At 36.2% G+C, this 21,748-nt stretch overlaps 2 protein-coding genes across 2 annotated transcripts in view; one reads left to right on the forward strand and one right to left on the reverse strand.

Moving 5' to 3' along the window:
* stt3b (STT3 oligosaccharyltransferase complex catalytic subunit B) overlaps nucleotides 1-7,594 on the forward strand; it is a 93,979-nt gene extending 86,385 nt beyond the window's left edge. The window contains exons 12-16 of the mRNA XM_031295958.2: nucleotides 622-793; nucleotides 1,315-1,488; nucleotides 2,180-2,293; nucleotides 4,002-4,208; nucleotides 4,737-7,594. Coding sequence (XP_031151818.1) covers nucleotides 622-793; nucleotides 1,315-1,488; nucleotides 2,180-2,293; nucleotides 4,002-4,208; nucleotides 4,737-4,811 — 742 coding nt within the window. The 3' untranslated portion in view covers nucleotides 4,812-7,594. The remainder of the gene's footprint in view (nucleotides 1-621; nucleotides 794-1,314; nucleotides 1,489-2,179; nucleotides 2,294-4,001; nucleotides 4,209-4,736) is intronic.
* A 1,270-nt stretch (nucleotides 7,595-8,864) lies between these two features.
* The window catches only part of LOC116047285 (oxysterol-binding protein-related protein 10-like), a 79,110-nt gene continuing 66,226 nt past the window's right edge, over nucleotides 8,865-21,748 (reverse strand). The window contains exons 10-13 of the mRNA XM_031295957.2: nucleotides 19,994-20,180; nucleotides 12,151-12,333; nucleotides 11,869-12,022; nucleotides 8,865-10,735 (exon numbers count right to left, since the gene is read on the reverse strand). Of these exons, the coding sequence (XP_031151817.1) occupies nucleotides 10,691-10,735; nucleotides 11,869-12,022; nucleotides 12,151-12,333; nucleotides 19,994-20,180 (569 nt within the window). The 3' untranslated portion in view covers nucleotides 8,865-10,690. The remainder of the gene's footprint in view (nucleotides 10,736-11,868; nucleotides 12,023-12,150; nucleotides 12,334-19,993; nucleotides 20,181-21,748) is intronic.

Raw genomic sequence — 21,748 nt, forward strand, 5'->3', positions numbered from 1 at the left:
AAATATTAATATGTGCACCTATAGGCTTTAATATGATTGCTTAACTTATTGTTTCTAGGTCACACATCTGTGGACCATTTCTAAATTTACAAAAAGCTGATATAATAGTCTCTCTGAGATTCTTTACAGGCATAATTATTCTCTTTATGCATTAGGGAGGACATATTGAAGGCCACGACTAAATGGTATATGCAAGTCCTCATACATATATTAATGGTACCACAGCAGTTCTCAGACAATGGTTTTGGCTGTGCCACTGGGAGCAGCATAGCTGTCGCTCTGCTCTTTTCTCTTCTTTTCTCTCTCTCTGAACACCCACACACTCGCGCATGAATGCAAACGCGCGCGCACACACACACACACACACACACACACACACACACTATGATTACCATACCTACGGTTAATTGGTTGCCTGGCTTTATGTCTGCTCCCCGAGGTAAATTTAGGACATGAGCGTTCAAAGTGTGAGGTGTTTTTTTAACCCTCAGTTTATTATGCATGGATGGTTTATTTTCAGCTGTTGCCCTTCTGATTCAAAGTCTTAACTGAAATATTAATAACCTCCGTAGCCATATGCCTGTCAACGCTGTTACCTGACAACCTTATTTTCCTTGTTAGGACGCGTAACATCCTGGATGACTTCAGGGAGGCCTACTACTGGCTGAGACAGAATACGGACGAGCATGCACGCGTCATGTCCTGGTGGGACTACGGTTACCAGATAGCCGGCATGGCCAACAGGACCACGCTAGTAGATAATAACACATGGAACAACAGTCATATAGCACTGGTGAGCCTTCTGTCTGCTTTTCTCAGCTTGCTGTTCTTATTCATACACATACAGAGAAACAAAAGATTTCTTCTAGCAGCCACTGGACAAATAGTGAGCTCTTGGGTGAATTATTTATGTAGTATAAAACCGCTCCTTCCAACTAGCCAGATTATCTTGTTTGCTTAAACTTTTCCCATTGTATTTACACTGTAGGGGGATTTCAGTTAATTGCTGTCAGATTCTGTGGGTTTGATTTGTATTTTTTCTCTCTCTACTGCCAAATGTTAGAGGAAAGTTTTTGTCTTTTAGTTAAGTCTGTTAAAGCCCTCTAGCTTTCTTCTCTCTTCCTTTCTACTGCCTGTTGTCTCCTCAGCATCTATCCACAGGACATGTAATTACACAGGATACAAGATGGATGTCTGTTTAATAATTCCTGTTTTTTTTTTTTTGTGCCATTGCGGTATTGAAGCATTGTGTCTTGCTGAACAGAGGAAACTCCAATTAAAGTACTACTTTTCATTATTCAACGCTGTTTTTAGGTGGGGAAAGCCATGTCGTCCAACGAGAGCGCAGCCTACAAAATCATGAGGTCACTGGATGTGGACTACGTGCTGATTATCTTCGGAGGTGTAATCGGCTACTCAGGAGACGATATAAACAAGTTCCTGTGGATGGTGAGGATAGCAGAGGGAGAGCACCCCAAGGACATCAGGGTGAGTGTGACACCTGCATGTCACTGCAGCTATTCTCCTGGAAATCTTTTAGCAAGCACTTACACAATGAAATCAATGTTTCCTCTTCACTCTTTACACTCTCACTCTTTATAACTGATGCTTAAGGACAGACTCTGTTAGAACATTCATGGCATGTAATCTGTGACTTTGAGGCGCATCCTGAACAGCAACCTTTTGTTATCGCAAGAAAGTATCACATTCAGTTCTTTCAAGTTTTAGCATACAGTTAAAAAAAACGTATTCAGTAGGTTTACATGCACTCAAGGAACCAGAATATGCAGGTATGCACATATTTACATGCTGGTTACCACAAACCTGCATATATATTTAGACTTTCAGAGGTTACTTTGTGTTTGTTTCAGTTTTAGCTGGACTCCAGCATTGTTTTGAATACGAGAATCATCTTTCCTAGCATTCCGCTACTCTGCTGTCACAGCATAACTTTACCTGTCTGGTGAAATTTAGCTATTGATCTAATTCTGCAGCAGTCAGTCACTATCCATTGTCCCTCTTAAACAAACAAATATCTCATTAGGGTGAAATTGTCCCAGAATGTTTTTTTATCTTCATCAACCTTTATCATCATCTCCAGTCAGTGTGTTCTACTAAATGACCTAGCCATCATTTTCTGGACCTTATCCTCCCAAATCTTCATCCTTGTCTTCTTTAGGAGAGTGACTACTTCACCCCTCAGGGAGAGTTCAGAGTGGACAAAGCTGGTTCACCAACTCTGCTCAACTGCCTCATGTACAAGATGTCCTATTACCGATTTGGTGAAATGCAGGTGAGTAGAGATTTTCTGGCCAACAGCCAAAACCAAGCAACAACGACCTAAAACTCCACTCTGCAGGTCTTTGATTTTTTTCCTCTCCAGGTGAGGTCAGGGCTAGCGAGAAAGCTAGATGTTAAGGTATAAATAATGAGTTCCACCTCTGTGCAAAGAAACAAGCAGTTGCCATTGACAAAGAAGTAAAAAGTACTGCTACTATTTTTATGCAGCATGCAGCTTTACTAGAGAATAACAAGAGCTTCCGCCACTAAAGGTGTAAAACTTCTTGCTACTGTATCTTAAAAGCAGAGCTAGCTGACAGACAGGCAGAAGAGGATTTAAGGAGAGCTCCTGAGGTTGGGAGAGGGGGTGTTTTGGGGGAAAAAAGGATGGAGGAGAAAAATGAAGGATTGGCGGAAGCTTTCGAATGGGCCGTGGCCACTTCTGGCAGGTAGCAGAGGAGAGATGAGAAGGATACTTCTTGCCAGGCGCTTACATCCCTGCTGTAGATGCAGCCGCCGTGTGTGGACAGACAGCCAAAGCTGTGTGTGGCTCACAGCACTGTTTTAGGGTAAAGAGATGGAGAGACTGAGGCACAGGAGGAGATGGAGGACAGAAGAGCCCGGCGAGGGAAGAAAGAAGAGTAGGGGAGAGAAGATGACATTTACAGGAACGGGATGTGACAAGGGGGAACAGAGGACTTTAGGAAAAAGACAATAAGCGGATAGTTGAGGATGCAGTTCGTAGCGGTGAATGGAGAGGATAACACTGACAATGCCTAATACAGTACCGAATAAAAAGTATGTAATGAATAGAACCAAACTGTGGACTTCATATCTCCCAAAAAACCCAGCTCATGTATCTCTTTTTCTTGACATTTAAATGTTGAATAGTCCTCATACATACACAGTGAGAGACTAAACTATTGTGACTAATAATAATTTAATATTTCACAGTCTGTGTCCTCTGAAGCAGCCTGAAGGCATAAACGAGATGCCAAGGTGTTCTGTAGATGGGAACGTGGAGCCCAAAGGGAGAGTGAGAGTGGAGACTGAAAAGAAAGGAAAAATACAGAGGGCAGGTAGAGAGTAACTTTGAGAATAGAGGTGACGAGGGTAAATCAAATGTGAAAAGGACCCAGTGAGGGCTTTATAAGTTGAATAATGGGAACGAGGTTGTGAGTGGTTCATACAGAGTTTCTTGTAATAGCTGCCAAAGGGCTATCAGCCCTTTTGTTTTTCTTTTATTATTGTGTTTGTCCTTGTCTTTATCTGTTGAGTACGGAGTTTGAATTAGTAAAACTGCAGTGGGCTGACATGAAACTATAATGACACTCAGATATGAAGCTGGTTAGCCTAGCTTAGCATAAAAACTGGAAACGAAGGGAAAGAAGCTGGCCTAGGTTCTGTCCAAAGGTAAAGCTCACAAATTAACACGTCTTGTTTCTTTATTAAAACTGTAAAAAGTATAAAAATGAAAAAATGTGCAAGACTGTTTTTGACTTTGTTACTTTTAGACAGAGCCTGGTTAGCTGTTTCCCCATTTCCAGTCTTTATGTAATGCTAAGCTAACCGCCTGCCTTCATATCCAACCTACAGATATGAGAGTGGTGTCAATCCTCATGAATAAACTATTTCTTTAAACCAAAACTATTTGGCATGCAACATTTTATCCAAGACATGCAGCTAGCTGCTAGCTAATGACACCTTTATCCATCTCCCAGCTGGACTTCCGGACCCCTCCTGGCTTCGACCGAACACGCAACGCCGAGATCGGCAACAAGGATATCAAGTTCCAGCACCTGGAGGAGGCGTTCACCTCAGAGCACTGGTTGGTGAGGATCTACAAGGTGAAGAACCTGGACAACCGAGAGCCGCTGGACCACAAGCTTCGCAGTGTAGTGCCCAAGCAGAAGTACACCTCGAAAAAGGTAGTAGGAGACTTCCTGTTTTATTGTTTTAATTACAGGACTCATTTTTGCCTTCCACTTTTAGAAAGATTAATGTTTATGGTGAACTTGATGCGTCTTGTAGATGGGGGGGGGGGTAGAGTACTTGATTTTATTTAATTTAATTATTTTGGTCTCAAGAACAGAATTACTGTGTTTTCTTATGTTATAATAAACACTGTAGGCTGTGGCCAGCAAAGCAAGATGACTACATATCATTTACTCACTAAAATAAGAGGAATTATTTTGTTAAGTTACTCTGTAATGAATATAAATATATGCTCCATTTTAAGATTTTAAGATCAGTATTGCGCAGATTATGTACTTATTCATACAGTATATTTAAGAAGTGTAGCTCTCATATTTAGTCATCATATTTTGATGGGTAACAAGTGATATGCCAGTCATTTAAATCCAGTTGTATACTGTAGATTCTGGATAAATATTTTCGTTTGAGAATAGGTAATTTGACTTTTTTTTTAATTTATTTTTTTCTGTCCCTCTAACCAGACTGCCAAGAGAAAGCGCGGACACATCAAGAACAAGCTTGCCCTGAGGAAAGGCAAGAAACTTCAAAAAAAATAATGGTGACAAAGAACTCTTCTAGGAAAACAAACAACTGCGAAGAAACCTCCAACAACCAATGAAGAAGAACACAGGGGCCATTTATCTGGCACTTGGTCTCAAGCGCTTCTCATTAGAGCGCCCCCATGTGTTGAGGAAATGTCATCTGGCTAGCTCCAGAACTGTTGTCCGTTTTATCCTGAGGATCTTTGTCTTGTTTATTTTTCTCCTGTTTGTTTTTTCTTTTTTTCCTTCCCCTTTCTTTTTCCGTTGTTTCCTGATGTCTTTTTAATTTGTACTTGAATGTGTGGCGAGGCATAGGGCTGCTCTGCTTGGTTTGGCGTCGATTAATTTTTGTGGTACGTTTAATTAACTGCTTATCAGTGCGGGATTGGGGGGTGTGAGGAGGTGAGGGGGGAAACGAGAGAGGACTAGGAACATTTGCACCAAAGACACATCGACCTTGCTCCATGGCACATGTGAACTCATTACTGATAGTGAGGAAGCGCAGGAGTGAAAGCTTGAGGACTTGTTCCTGACACGTGTACAGAGGAAGGTATGCGGTATGGAGGAACCTCACCGTCTAGGCACAGCCCACCTGTAATATTAACCTTTTATCATCATCCTCTCCTTTATGTCTGCTTGGCTCCCTGACCTTCTTTTTCAACAAATTCTTTAGGAAAAAAAATAATTGGCCTAATATGTAAATACGTTGTGTAAAGAATAAGTCTAAAAGGATGATAATATATTGGATTATTGTGGTGATTTTTAAATATGCAGTCAGTTTTTCCTCTTAATTTCTTTATGTGATTGTTTTGTTAATTTCTTTTTTGTATGACAGCAAAAAAAACAGTGAATGCAATAATTCTTGTACAGAGGGGCTTGAGATTTTGTTGGATGAATGAATGTGAATTTTTACAATGTTCCCCCACACCCCTCTTTTTTCATGAATTGCATAGATTGTACATTTCTGCTGCTAGGGTTTTAAAGACAGAAGCAAGCAACTCTGTTTAAAAAGTAGTGATAATAAATTAGGTCTCCCTTCCTGCAGGGGGAGCTCTCTAGTTTAGTGTGCAAAGCCTAGTGCCTCATCGCTGGTCACCATCGCCTCCATAAGTTATGATTGTCTACTCTGTTAACTTTTTGTTCAGCTCATCATGTATCAATGCGGTGGTTTGGGTGCTTCAACCAGACTGAGGCATTGGAAACTGGAAATGTTCAAGATGTCTGGAAATAGACTGATGGACTGTGAAGGGGGTAGTTAGTACACGGGCACTGAGACTAGAAAAGACAACTGAGGTCAGGAGAGGTAGAAACATCATCACTGTCTGTGACTACGGTGGACTAACAAACACCTTTATGGTACTTTAGAGCTGTGTCCTTATTCCTAAAATGGTATTGAGTATGTAGCTTATTCACACCGTAGAATTGTAGTTGCCAGTTAAAGGCTTATTTCAGCACTTTTGGTCCATAAGTGGACTTGCGACGGACAGATTTAAAAAGCAGCAAAGGCTGAGATAAACCTAACTTTTAGTCCACGATAGGAGTCAAGCTCCAAATACGCTGAATCCTACATTTCCTATGATGCACCCCAATAGCGTCTTAAAATTAGACCCTCATGTCTGGTAAACGCCCATGTCTTGTAAAAATCTTAGTGTGTAAAATTGGTGGAGTGGCCCTTTAATTCTGTCAATCGACTAATCATTTCAACTCTAGTAAGTATACTAGATTTGATGCATACTTACTATACTTCCATGAAAAAAAACTCTGAAGAATACTGTAGTTGGTGTATTCTTTATAATAGTAGTACTGCAAACCATTATTTTTGTTATTGATTAATCGGTTATTCTGATCTTCATTTATCGTTTGGTTCAGAAAATAGAGAGAGGGAAAAAACAAAGTCCAAGCTGAAATATGAGCTGAGATTTAGTTTAATATAGAAGATGAAGGAAACCAAATTTTCACATTTGCAAAGATACAACTAGTGAATTTTTGGCATTTCTGCTTAAAAAAAAAAAAAAAAAATTAAAAGAAAATACTAAAATCAAATATCACATAGTTGATTATTATCTTTCGCTTGACTTATTGATTAGACTGTTTCAGCTCTAGTATATAGGATACAGTTGGGACATGGCTCTAATGAACCATACGTTACCTTTGGCCTCTTATTCTATGGGCACTGCACTGTTCTTTGTGCGTCTGGGTTCTCCGGATGTTGTAAACACTGAAGGTGTTTCTGTATGTGCACGCTTTAGTAACTTTAATTTTTTATCAAATAAGTGACACATCAAACGACTAACACATCATACCGCTGTACTTGTTTTGTCACGTCTCACAAAAAAGTGACTTTTATTAGTATCGCCTGTATCTTCTTTTTTTCTTTTTACAGTTCTCTAAAATATTGTCTGAATCGCTTTATTTTTTCTTTGATCTTCTCTGAAACTTTAGTGTCTCCATTTCAGACTTAAGACTTTCTTCAACACAATGCCACATTGTTGATTAGTCACACAAACGCCTAAAACTGAGTCAAGTCCTTTTGATGTATTATTTGTCAAGATAGGAGAGAGTTCAGACCAAGCCTTAATGTGATGTACAGTTTGTTGCCCTCTTATGTTTCATTTTGTGTCAATTAGGAGCGGCAGAACGGTTCCTTCCCCTACTAAGTTGACTCGTTTCTTAGTAGCTCAGTGCCGTCTGTCCTTAACACCATTTTCATTTGATGAAATCCCTCCCTCACCTTCAAAGTTTACATTTTTACATCATTGTTCTGTTCAGCCATCTTTAAATATACACTTTAATGAAAACATTTGTGTAAGTTGTTGTTATTGATGTGTTTATGAATGAAGTAATTTGAACCAAAGCATTATTCAGAATTATTAATGTACAATACATTCAGTATTCTTCCTGTGCAGATCTGGTTTATCAACCCAGGTGAACACAAAGCCAACCACTTGATGGCAGCATTAGCCTTTGGATGAAGACATTTGCTTATTCTCTGCAACAGTATAGTTTAACACTGGTGAGGATAGTTGGTGATGGGTTTGATTGTATGGTCACGAAGTGGAATCCCTTAGTATGTGGGTAAATCTTGTTTGGGTAAAGTGAAGCTTTCCTTTTTTTTTTTTTTTTTAGAAAATGTTTTTGGGCTTTTCCGCCTTTAATTTTTGACAAAACAGCTAGGTGAGAAAGGGGAGAGGGAGGGAAGACATGCAGGAAATCGTCACAGGTCGGATTCTAACCCTGGACCTCTGCGTCGAGGCATAAACCTCTTAGTACATGTGCGCCTGCTCTACCCACTGAACCAACCCAGCCACAGCTTTCCTTTTTGATACCCTTATGAGTTAAATGCATTAAAGCAGGCAGTAAAATGTCGACTATTTTGGAGAAAATGCATCTTTACCAAGTCTTCCAAATGTATAATAGCAACAGTCTCACATGGGGTTGTTATACTCTTTTCATCTCAGAAAACGAAATTGTTGGATTAATGAAAAAAACGAAAAGAAGTACCTTACATCCTTAAAAGGCAAGTCATGTTAAATTTGGCATGAGGGTGGCAACATAAGCACGGCCATATTGTTACTAAAATAATAGTTTATCCTTCATAGTGGCCATCTCAAACTCCAGGTTGTCAGGCTCAGCTCTTTGTCAGATGTGGCACAACTTTCATCGGTCTAAGCTGTTCCTGCCCATCGTTGAGCTGTATGTAGGCTCAGCTGTTCCTACTATGTGCTAATTTTAGCACACCTACTGTACAGGTGGCAGTTAACTATTCAGACTGCCATTTTCTGACTAGTTGGCCTGCTGATGTTATGCTAAAGGTAAACCTGTAATAATGCTATCAATAGCATATTATGTTAGCATTCAGCTGAGGTTGACTGGGATTTTGTCATTCGTTTTAAAGGTGTGTTATGACTTTTTGGAAATGGGTGGTGTTCGAATAAAGGTAGGGGACCACTAAAGTTATTCCAGTTCATCCTACGGTTGCTGTGTATATTTGTACTAAATTTATGGCAAACTATCTAGTTGTTGGGATTAAATATTCCACTTTGAAGCCATGCCACTTTAAAGGCTAAAAAGAGTGAGTCCATGATTGCCATGGCACATTTATTAGAACAAAATGACCTCAAACAAGCTCCTGCTTTGACCGATGTTATTACAAATGAGATGTTCCATAGGTCCTCTGCTGGTGGAGTGAATGAGGAGTAGCGGTTTACAGTTCATGATTCACATGAATGCAGGACAATAAAACATGTACATTCAGGATACCATGATGAGACAATGTTTAATTAAAAAAGGTAGAATGTCTTTATTCATGGGAAATCCCTCCTTTAACCACAATCACTCAGTGAATCTGGATCCTTTTGGATATAAAAAGAAAATCAGTTTCACGTAAGGCGAGTGTCATTAACAGTATTTCTAAATGGTTGCAGGTTTGTTCTCTATACTGTCATGAAAATGTCATGTACTGTCATGACATAAGCTACAAATAGGCATCTGGTAAATTCATCTGACTTTAAAATACTATTTGAAAATATAACAACTGAAAGAAAAAGCACTGAGAAGTTTATGTAAAAAAAAACCTGTAAAAAAAACTGAATACCATGGAGTGGATATACTATTAATTGCTCTTATTTCATTTCTGCTTTACCTTATTTAGAAAAACCATTGAGTTAAAATTGACCACAAAGTTACACTGTAGTATGACCCGATACATTTATTTTCCTATCCAATAGGCTGCCAGTGCCCAGTGAGTGTTATTCTGCTAGATTATCCTCTCATCTTCACAGAGGCAACCTTCCAGTGAACCCCAGATGTGGGAACATGGTTGTGTGTTTCTGCAAGCAGCCTCATCCATATTCATCACCACGGGCAACCTAACAAGAAGTATTAACTTCGGGGGGCATGAGCTGCCTAATTACACAAGTGCCATTTTAGGGGCACAGATGCAAAAAAGATTCGAGGACCCAGGAGCCTTTTATCACAAACAAACCAGTGTTTTCTTTTTTTAGGAAGAAGGGACTAATGGCTGGAATAGCTTAATAAGAGAGGTAGTAATGGAAAGCGTCAGTTATGCAGTGGCGTCTCGCTCAATGGGTGAAATAATTTAAATGGAGCGACGTGCAAATGGCACAAAAAGCATGTGTTACAGTACACAATGGAAAAGTCGCATAATATCAAAATGTGACCAGATACATTCATAGTGCAGACAAAACAATCAGGACCTTTACTTTCTAGTAGCTCACTCTAATGTTCTGAATAATAATATATACTAACACATAATCTAATGTAGCACATTTGTTTAACTTTTGACTTATATAATTTTAAATCTGGTTACGTGCTCTTATTTCCCGTAAAGCTCCTGGGGACCACCATGATTGGTAAAAGCCATTTATATAAAATATTAAATTTATTTTTAGGGTAAAAGTGCCTTATATAAACAACTCAGTCACAGCTACAGTATTATGTGTTACAGGGAACTTGTATTGATTCATTCTAACGCTGCATTACAAACTAAAAGCTTGAAACCAAACAATGTCTGAGAAAACATTAAGCAAATACAAATTAGAACACCAGTGGCAAACTTCATTACTGTGTGTGTGTGCAAAAAGGCCTTGGCAAGGTGAAAAATAGAAATACTCTACTTTGAATAGTAATACTATTAACTGTATATAAAAATGTACTTTTGTCCCAAGAGCTCCAGCCACCATGTTGGTTATAACAGTGGAGGTCGCTTTGGCACCTTGCTTGTTTCCTGTTTATGTCTCCATAGCGTCACTCTGTGAGTCTAGTAGCTCAGGTCTGGAGGATTCTGCTTCCTTCGCTTGACTTCCTGACTTCTGACCTCAGTGTGGAGAGGAAGGATCTCCGTTATTGTCCATCAGAAGAGTACTAATCTGCTGTCAGGTCGGCTTCCACAGTGGACTGTTGTAAATCCAACCGTCTCCCTGCGCATGTAAGGAAAAAAACTGGACAATTAAAACATATTTTCTTGGTATAATTAGGGTGAATCAACCTTTAAGAATGACCACAGTATTTTAGTTGGTAGCTGTTTCCTAAATCACTACCTCCCACACTACTCCCTCACTGTAGTGAGCAGTAATCTAAAAAAAATGTGAGCATAAGAAAATTTAAGAAAACACAACCTCATACAGAAATGCGCTTCAAGTGGCACTACACGACAACAGAAACTGTTTCCAGGGGACACTAAGAAGTGATGCCATCGGCCGAAATTTACCTAGCTTTAGCCATTTACTTATTATTAGCATGCCAATTAAAATATTCAGTCTGACGAAAATACACATGCTAATGTAATGATAGATGTCTCGTATCGTATCGTATCGTTTATAGTTAACTTTCAGGACCCTTAGTAGGGGATAAGCAAGTTAAACTCCTGAAAATTAAACCCATTACTTTGCTTAATTTGTTTAACAGTTAAACAATTACAGTTAAACAGTATTAAGTATCTGCTGCCCGTTCTTTTGTTACAGGAAGGTATACGTTAGTAAGTATACGTTTTTAAATATTCATGCCATCATAGTGCAACTTATTTTAACTTGTTTTAAACAATTGATGTCAATTAAACAACTGCTCACCACTGACAGATAACTTCATAAGCCAAAAACCATGGCAACAACAACAACAACCGTGTCCCAGCCGTGTGCATCACTTTTTAGAGTCCCCTGGAAACAGTTGTGTTGTGTGCTACTTGCAGCGCATTTCTGTATTTGGTTGAGTTATCTTAATTTGCCATCAGGGCCGCCTTAATTGTTGGCAGAAAGACGTGTACAGGCCATGGACACAACTTTGTTTTGGTCCACTGTGGCAATTTTGGGGGCCCTACATAGAACATACATTTTAAATTTACACTTAGAATTTAGTTGGAAGACATGGACATAAAGTGGCGAACAGCAATTATAGTGCACTACATAGTAAATAGGAAGTGAATTCGGACACAGCCTGGCTAACAAAAAAAATGTAAGGGCAGTTTGAAGATAATGCTCCTGAATCTCCATGCCACCCTGCTCCCCAGCCTTATATCACAGTGTTGCTCCAAGAAGTTTATCTTCCTTCACTTTACCTCTTTAGTGAAGTATTTGGGTGTCCAGGGTTTGTTATCAGCTGTTCTCTTCCTTTCTTCCCCTCTCTGTCGCTCTTCCAGCCGGTGTTTGTGTTCTGTGGCCTCGTCGATGTTCCCTTCCTTTAGCGACTTGGTGACATGTTGCCATAACCTCCTACAAGCAGGTAAAACACACAACAATTACATTTATAAGCCATTAATGTCTCCCATATCTAGCACTACCCTAATGTACCTATTTAATTATTTAAAATGACATTAAGTTGGCGGTAATGAGTTTTTAACCTGGATTCTGTCCTCCCCTGTTTCTCCACAGGCCGCAGCTTCTTCCTGGTGACTGGAAGTTTTGCCGTGTCGATCACTTTGGTTTCCCCACTGCTGTAGGTGAACTCCAGCGTGCCGTTCCACTCGCCCTGGGCTTTGCACACAATGGTGTTGGTCGGGTTGTGTTTGACCTCCGCCGTCACTCTGATTCAGCCAAACGGAGAGATGTTGTTAGGAATCTTTCTTGTCTGCCTGTTACCTTTTATATCTGCATTCTGGGCACATTTATTTTACATTTCAAAAGAAAAATACTTATGAACTTAAAGCAACACTAAAGCACTTTTTCTGCTACGGTCCCCCTACAGGTTGGAAGCGGAATTGTCCATTGCCGCTGTCTCATTCGAACTACAGAGCCGCTACCTGACATTACAACAGCAGTAATGGACAATTCTGCTTCCAACCTGTAGGGGGACCGAAGCGGGAAAAGTGCTTTAGTGTTGCTTTAACATCACTCATCACTTTACTATGTGACTAATGTAAAATTTTCTTTATGTGAATATGATCCCTGATTTTAGAAATAAAGCATGTTTTTATAATACTATTATGTATACTACTAAAGGTTTTTTACAAAAAAGTTAGGAATGAAGTGTAATTGTTGCCTAGAGTAGCCTACGTCATAAAAAAATGCCATAAAACTGTCATACCATAGCAAGCACTGACTGTACCAAATTTGGTCCAGTTTATTGCAAAATCTGTTGGAATGCTTTATCGTACAAGTCAGGAAGTGTGCCACTGTGCTTTAATGCAGATAATATGTACAGTAAATGGTTAAAGGACAATTCCGATGCAAAATGAACCTAGGGGTTAATAACATATGTGTACAGAATTGACCGTTCTCTGGGATATGTTTTCATGCTAATCGAATGTGTCTGTAGCTTGAAACAAGCTAGCGCAAACCCGTGATTAGCTTGTAATGCTAGCTTTCGGGGCAGAGGGTAAATCACTATTTTATACCACTAACAAGGCTCAAAATAGTACCACACTTCAACGGTAGCATAATGAGGGTCCCTACATGTAAACCGAAGCATTGAGAACTTTGTAAGTGTACAGACAGTTTATTAAAAAGATATGAGATGGCACCCGCATGTAAAACATGAATGCTACTGTCTTTATAATCTATCTTTTTAATAAACTGTCTGTACACTTACAAAGTTCTCAATGCTTCGGTTTACATGTAGGGACCCTCATTATGCTACCGTTGAAGTGTGGTGCTATTTTGAGCCTTGTTAGTGGTATAAAATAGCGATTTACCCTCTGCCCCGAAAGCTAGCGTTACAAGCTAATCACTGGCTTGTTTCAAGCTACAGATCACATTCGATTAGCATGAAAACACATCCCAGAGAACGGTCGACTCTGTACACATATGTTATTAGCCCCTAGGTTCATTTTGCGGCAGAATTGTCTTTTAAGAGAATATTTGTGACTGTGTATGTTATAATACCGGTATGTGTATGTTTCCGATATAATTTATTATAATAAAATCCCTGAAAATATTTTCTGTGTTCTATACTATAATAAAGTTTTTTTTTTTTTTTTTTTAAAGAATCAAGTAAAACAATCACCATAAGATGCAGCAGGTGACACATCCCTAATACTGTAATAATAATGTGTAGTAATTATAGGAAAGAAAAGTATGAAGACTTTTAAATTGATTTTTAACTTGCAAAACTTCTGAAAAATCAAATGGCATGAAAAGTCATAGTATAGAAAGTAATAAGAAATTCATACAAAAGTCAGTATAGTATGCCATAAAAAGTCATGGTATAGTATGTCATAAAAAGTCATTGTATTTTATAAAATGTCATAAAAAGTCATAGTATAGTATGTAATCAAAATGTCATTAAAAAGTCATAGCATAGTATGTCATAAAAGGTCATAGCATAATATGCCATAAATAGTCAGTAAAGTATGTCGAAAAAAGTCATAAATATGCATAGTATAGTATATCAAAAAAGTAATAAAGAGGCATAGTATAGTATGTCAAAAAAGGTCATAGTATAGTATGTCAAAAAGTCATAAAGTCATAGCATTGTATGTTGAAAAAAAGTCATAAATAAGCATAGTATAAAATATCAAAATATATCAAATATCAAAATATAGTCATAAAAAGGCATGTATAGTATGTCGAAAAGTCATAAAGTCATAGTATAGTAGGTTGAAAAAAGTCATAAAAAAGTCTTAGTATAGTATGTAAAAAAAATCATAGTATTGTCTGTCGAAAGAAGTCATAAAAAAGTCATACTTTATAGTGTGTCGAAGTGAAGTCATAGTATAGAATGTCAAAAAAAAGTCATAAAAAAGTCATAGTATAGTATGTCCAAAAAAAGTCATAGTATAGTATGTCGAAATAGTCTTAAAGTCATAGTATAGTATGTCGAAAAAGTCATAGCACAGTATGTCGAAAAGAAGTCATAAAAAAAATCATAGCATAGTATGTCAAAAAAAGTCATAGTATAATATTTCGAAATAGTCTTAACAAAGTCATAGTACAGTATGTCGAAAAGAAGTCATAAAAAAATCATGGAATTGTATGTTGAAAAAAGTCATAAAAAGGTCATAGTGTAAAAAGTCATAGTATGGTATGTTGAAAAAAAAGTCATAATATTGTAGTCAAAAAAAGACAAAAAAAAGTCATTGTATTGTAAGTCAAAAAAGGGATAAAAACGTCACAGTATAGTACGTCAAAAAATTCATGGTATGTTGATGAGTTGAACCCTCAACCTCCAATCTTCACTTCATCTGCAGCAGATTATCTCATTTTTCAGCTATTTATGAAGCAGCACTGTTTCAGCATTCTATTTATTGTTTACATTACTGAAGACAAAACAATAAAAAATAAAAAGTCTTAGTATAGTATGTCAAAAAAAGACATAAAAAATCATAGTATAGTATGTCGAAAAAAAGTCATAGTATAGTATGTCAAAAAGAATCATGAAAAAGTGATAGTATAGTATGTCAAAAAAAGTCATAAAAAATTCATAGTATTGTATGTCGAAAAAAGTAATAAAAACATAGTATAGAATGTCGAAAAAAAGTCATAAAAACTCATAGTATAGTATGTCGGAAAAAAAGTCATAATATAGTATGTCAAAAAAGTCAAAGCGTAGTATGCCGAAAAAAAAATCATAAAAAAGTCATAGTATAGTATGTCGAAAAAAGTCAAAGCGTAGTATGTCGAAAAGAATCATGAAAAAGTCACGGTATAGTATTTCGAAAAGAAGTCGAAATGTATGTCGAAAAAAATTAAAAAGTCATAGTATAGCAAGTCAAAACAAATAATTAAAAAGTCATAGTGTAGTATGTCAAAAAAAAATCATAAAAAAGTCATAGTATAGTATGTCGAAAAAAGTCAAAGCGTAGTATGTCAGAAAGAATCATAAAAAAGTCATAGTATAGTATGTCGAAAAAAGTCATAGTATATTATGTCGAAAAAAAGTCTTAGTATAGTATGTCGAAAAAAGTCATAAAAAAATTCATAGTATTGTATGTCGAAAAAAGTCATAAAAAGTCATAGTATAGTATGTCGAAAAAAGTCATAAAAAAATTCATAGTATTGTATGTCGAAAAAAGTCATAAAAAATCATAGTATAGTATGTCGAAAAAAGTCAAAGCGTAGTATGTCGAAAAGAATCATGAAAAAGTCACGGTATAGTATTTCGAAAAGAAGTCGAAATGTATGTCGAAAAAAATTAAAAAGTCATAGTATAGCAAGTCAAAACAAATAATTAAAAAGTCATAGTGTAGTATGTCAAAAAAAAATCATAAAAAAGTCATAGTATAGTATGTCGAAAAAAGTCAAAGCGTAGTATGTCAGAAAGAATCATAAAAAAGTCATAGTATAGTATGTCGAAAAAAGTCATAGTATATTATGTCGAAAAAAAGTCTTAGTATAGTATGTCGAAAAAAGTCATAGTATAGTATGTCGAAAAAAGTCATAAAAAAATTCATAGTATTGTATGTCGAAAAAAGTCATAAAAAGTCATAGTATAGTATGTCGAAAAAAGTCATAAAAAAATTCATAGTATTGTATGTCGAAAAAAGTCATAAAAAATCATAGTATAGTATGTCGAAAAAAGTCATAAAAAAATTCATAGTATTGTATGTCGAAAAAAGTCATAAAAAATCATAGTATAGTATGTCGAAAAAAGTCATAGTGTAGTATGTCAAGAAAGTCATGATATGTTGAAGAGTTGAACCCTGAACCTCCAATCTTCGCTTAATCCACAGCAGCTTATCTCACTGAGCTATATGTGAAGCTCACAATACATTGTTTCGGCGTTCTATTTATTGTTTACATTACCGAAGACAAAAAAAGTCAAAGCATAATATGCCGAAAAGAATCATGAAAATGTCATAATATAGTATGTCATAAAAAGTCATATAGTATGTCGAAAAAAAGTCATAGTATAGTATGTCGGAAAAAAAAGTCATAGTATAGTATGTCAAAAAAAGTCAAAGCGTAATATGTCGAAAAGTATAATGAAAAAGTCATAGTATAGTATGTTGAAGAAAAGTCATAAAAAAGTCATAGTATAGCATGTTGGAAAAAAAGTCAAAGTATTGGATGTCAAAAAAGGCATAAAAAAGTCACAGTATAGTATGTCAAGAAAAGTCAAAGCATAGTATGTCAAAAATAATCATGTAAATGTCATAGTATAGTATGTCATAAGAAGTCATAGTATAGTATGTTGAAAAAATAAGTTATAGTATAGTATGTCAGAAAAAAAGTCAAAGCGTAGTATGTCGAAAAGTATAATCATAGTATAGTAAGTCAAAAAAGTCATATTATGTTGAAGAGTTGAACCCTCAACCTCCAATCTTCACTTTATCCTCAGCCTCAGCAGCTTATCTCACTGAGCTATTTGAGAAGGTCACAACACATTGTTTTGGCGTTCTATTTATTGTTTACATTGCTAAAGACAAAAAAAGTCAAAGCGTAGTATGCCGAAAAAAGAATCATGAAAAACTCATAGTATAGTATGTTGAATAGAAGTCATAAAAAAAACATAGAATTGTATATCGAAAAAAGTCATTAAAAAGTCACGGTATAGTATTTCGAAAAAAAATCATAAAATTGTATGTCGAAAAAAGTAATTAAAAAGTCTTAGAATGGTATGTCGAAAAAAACTCATAGTATAGTATGTCGAAAAAAGTCTTAGTATAGTATGTCGAAAAAAGACATAGTATAGTATGTCGAAAAAAGTCATAGTATATTATGTCGAAAAAAAAGTCATAGTATAGTATGTAGAAAAAAGTCATAAAAAAGTCATAGTATAGTATGTCGAAAAAAGACATAGTATAGCATGTCGAAAAAAGTCATAAAAAAGTCATAGTATAGTATGTCAAAAAAAAGTCATGAAAAGTCATAGTATATTATGTTGAAAAAAGTCATAGTATAGTATGTCGAAAAAAGTCATTAAAAATTCATAGTATTGTATGTCGAAAAAAGTCATAAAAAGTCATAGTATGTCGAAAAAAAGTCATAGTATATGAAAAAAGTCATGGTACATTGAAGAGTTGAACCCTCAACCTCCAATCTTCACTTTATCTGCAGCAGCTTATCTCACTGAGCTATTTGTGAAGCTCACAATACATTGTTTTGGCGTTCTATTTATTGTTAGTCATAAAAGTCATAAAAAAGTCATAGTATAGTATGTCAAAAAAAGTCAAAGCGTAGTATGTCGAAAAGTATAATGAAAAAGTCACAGTATTGGATGTCAAAAAAGGCATAAAAAAGTCACAGTATAGTATGTCAAGAAAAACGTCAAAGCGTAGTATGTCAAAAATAATCATGTAAATGTCATAGTATAGTATGTCATAGTATAGTATGTTGAAAAAATAAGTTATAGTATAGTATGTCGGAAAAAAAAGTCAAAGCGTAGTATGTCGAAAAGTATAATGAAAAAGTCATAGTATAGTATATCGAAAAAAAAGTCATAAAAAGGTCATAGTATAGCATGTTGGCAAAAAAGGCATTAAAAAAGTCACAGTATGTCAAAAAAGTCATATTATGTTGAAGAATTGAACCCTCAACCTCCAATCTTCACTTTATCCTCAATCTCAGCAGCTTATCTCACTGAGCTCTTTGTGAAGGTCACAACACATTGTTTTGGCGTTCTATTTATTGTTTACATTACTGAAGACAAAAAAAAATCAAAGTGTAGTATGTCGAAAAGAATCATGAAAAAGTCATAGTATAGTAGGTAGGAAAAAAAGTCATTGTACAGTATGTCGTAAAAGTCATAGAAAAGGTATAGTATGTCGAAAAGAGGTCATAAAAAATCATAAAATTGTATGTCGAAAAAAGTAATTAAAAAGTCTTAGTATGGTATGTCGAAAAAAAGTCATAAAAAAGTCATAGTATAGCATGTTGGAAAATAGCCATAGTATTGGATGTCAAAAAAGGCATAAAAAAGTCACAGTATAGTATGTCAATAAAAGTCATAGTATAGTATGTCGAAAAAAAACTCATAAAAAGGTCATAGTATAGCATGTTCGGAAAAAAGGCATAAAAAAGTCACAGTATAGTATGTAAAAAAAGTAATATTATGTTGAAGAGTTGAACCCTCAACCTCCAATCTTCACAATGCACCAGATTATCACACTGAGCTATTTGTGAAAAGGCATAGGGAAGTATGTAAAAAAAAAAAGTCAAAGCGTAGCATGTCAAAAAGAATCATGAAAATGTTATAGCATAGTATTTCATAAAAAGTCATAGTAGAGTATGTTGAAAAAAGAAGCCATTGTATAGTATTTCGAAAAAAGTCATAAAAAACATAGAATAGTATTTCGAAAAAAGTCATAAAACGGTCATAGTATAGCATGTTGGAAAAAAAGTCATAGTATTGTATGTCAAAAAAGGCATAAAAAAGTCACAGTATAGTATGTCAAAAAAGTCACATTATGTTGAAGAGTTGTACCTCAACCTCCAATCTTCACTTCATCCTCAGCAGCTTATCTCACTGAGCTATTTGTGAAGCTCACAATAAATTGTTTTGGCGTTCTATTTATCGTTTACATTACTGAAGACAAAAAAAGTAAAAGCATAGTATGTCGAAACGAATCATGAAAATGTCATAGTATAGTATGTCGAAAAAAAAGTCATAGTATAGTATGTCGAAAAAAGTCATAAAAAAGTCTTAGTAAAGCATGTCGGAAAAAAATCATAGTATTATATGTCAAAAAAGGCATAAAAAAGTCACAGTATAATATGTCATAAAAAAGTCATAGTACAGTATGTCATAAAAAGTCATGAAAAAAATCATAGTCAAGTCAGGAACTGTGCTGCTGTCCTTTAAGCGTTTTTAACAATACAGATTGAGGAATATGTAAATGGATGAGAGAATATTTGTGACTATGTGTATATTATGGTACTGGCATGTGTATGTTGTTTGTGATATAATTTAAAACAATAAAGTCATTGAAAATACTTTGTGTTTTATCCTCTATTATAAAGTAAAACAACATGAGATACAGCAGGTGACACATCCCTCATATGTATGTGTTGTTACTGTAGGAAAAAAACTCAAATATGAAAAATAATAAACAGAATTTTTAATTTGCAAAAAACTACTGAAAAATCAGTTGGATAAATAAAGGATTTACAGGTATCCAATATATAATACGTGGACAATAACATTGTGAAAATCATTGTGTGGAGCACAAAGCCACTGTCTTACCAGAGTATTTTCTAAATCAATAAAAAAAATAAAGGACGAATCAGCATGTCATGTTTGCTGTCAAAGTGATATGGTGTGTATAAAAGCAGGCAGAGAGAGCAAAAGAGATGCTCAGAAACACTCACCTGTGTACCTTCCCTCCATAGAAAGGCTTGGTGTGAAAAGTAACGGTGGCAGAGTAGCCGCTCTTGACACAGTTGATAGAGACTTTGCCCCCCAGCTCCACCCAGGGCACGGTAAGGATTGAGCGGGCGTAGGCACAGGGCAACGTGAAGACATACTCCTCGTCGTGCTCCAGCAGACAAAGGACCCCTGAGAGGAGAAAGAGGAAGAAAAGTGAGAGGGGTTGAAGTGGATCCTCAGATGCATGATGGGAACACAAATGCATAGAAACTGATGATTTTAGTAAAATGTATTTTCTGAGTGTGTAAAACATTGAGAGGAAACTAATCACTCAAATACAGTTTGTTAACAATTGGAGGAGATTTTGTAGATTTAGTATGTCGAGCCAGCTGATAAGCCTGCCTCTCTTTGTATAAATGTATAATCAAATGTTGGAGTAATAAACACTAATTTAATCTATGTGGCTGGTATGTGGATGTTTTCTCCAAGCCATTGCCGTCAGTGATGTCCATTGTGCACTCGTAAAACAGGAAGCAGGAAGTGTGGAGAAATAGGTACACAGAAACTACAGTAAATATTCTACATAAACATTCAATTAAAATGTAAAACTAGGCACTTTAAAGTGCTCTTGTATACAGTTAATATAACATAAGAATTAAATTGTTTCCAACAGTCTCTGAATCGCCCATTACTGCAGCAATCCTAATTTATGTAGTGATTAAACAAAGTGAAGCACAGTTTGCTGTGCAGTCCTGTGTGAATAGGCATTAAAAACAGTTACTTATTTAACCTGATTGGAGGCAGCAATAATTTTATTTATTTTCTATTGCAGGGGTGGCGAACCTGTGGCTCTTGAGCCGTATGCGGCTCTTTGCCTGCTCCTGTGAGGCTCTTACTGTGTGGCTGGGGGCTGTGTCATTGGTTGATTGTTGTTTTTAACTTTTCTGAAACATACAGTATTTCAGAAAAGTAAAATAAAAAACACATTTGAATGCATCTGCCAATACATTTGCCAATTATTTTAAAATGGAAAATAATGCAGCAGAGTTTTGAGGACAGATTCTGCAACCTGAGGAAAAACAGCGGCCACAGATCACCTTCCTCGTTAACCCTTTCACTGCTGAATCTGATTGTTTGAAAGCCCCTTTAGTGACAAATGAGTGAGAGAGTTGCTTCGAGTGGCCACAACCGAGTTCAAGCAAGACCTGAAAAGGATTGTGGATAACAAAGACTGTCAGGTTTCCCACTGAGTCAATCTAAGTGAGAAAAAAAAAATATGAAAACTGCTATGTATTATGACTGTAATTAGATCTGGAAGACACTGTTGCTGTTGTAGTGTGGACGTGCATGTGTTGTGTGGCTTTTTGCTATGGTGCGTTTTTTTTTGTGGCTCTTCATACCTAACTGGTTGGCCACCCCTGTTCTATTGCATATTGAAAAATACTCACACAACAAACACCCACTGTGGAGAACATATTAAAAATTAGTTAATATCTCCTTTAGGTTTGTATCTCTTGGGTCCATAAGAGAGGCTATTATACTCAACGCTTATGATCGACATCATCAGCGTCATTCAGTCTATAAGTGGATTTATTTTGTCCTAAACAACACCTCACATGTCCATGATTAGCTTTCTGTTATACATTTCTGTTATATCATAACCACGTGTTTACAAGAGCTCACTTGTGCATCTGTGTTTCACTGCAAAATGCCTACAAGGAGTAAATTTCATGTGGCACCACTGTGGTCAAATCATG

Source organism: Sander lucioperca, chromosome 14 (assembly GCF_008315115.2).
Source record: "Sander lucioperca isolate FBNREF2018 chromosome 14, SLUC_FBN_1.2, whole genome shotgun sequence".
NCBI lineage: Eukaryota > Metazoa > Chordata > Actinopteri > Perciformes > Percidae > Sander > Sander lucioperca.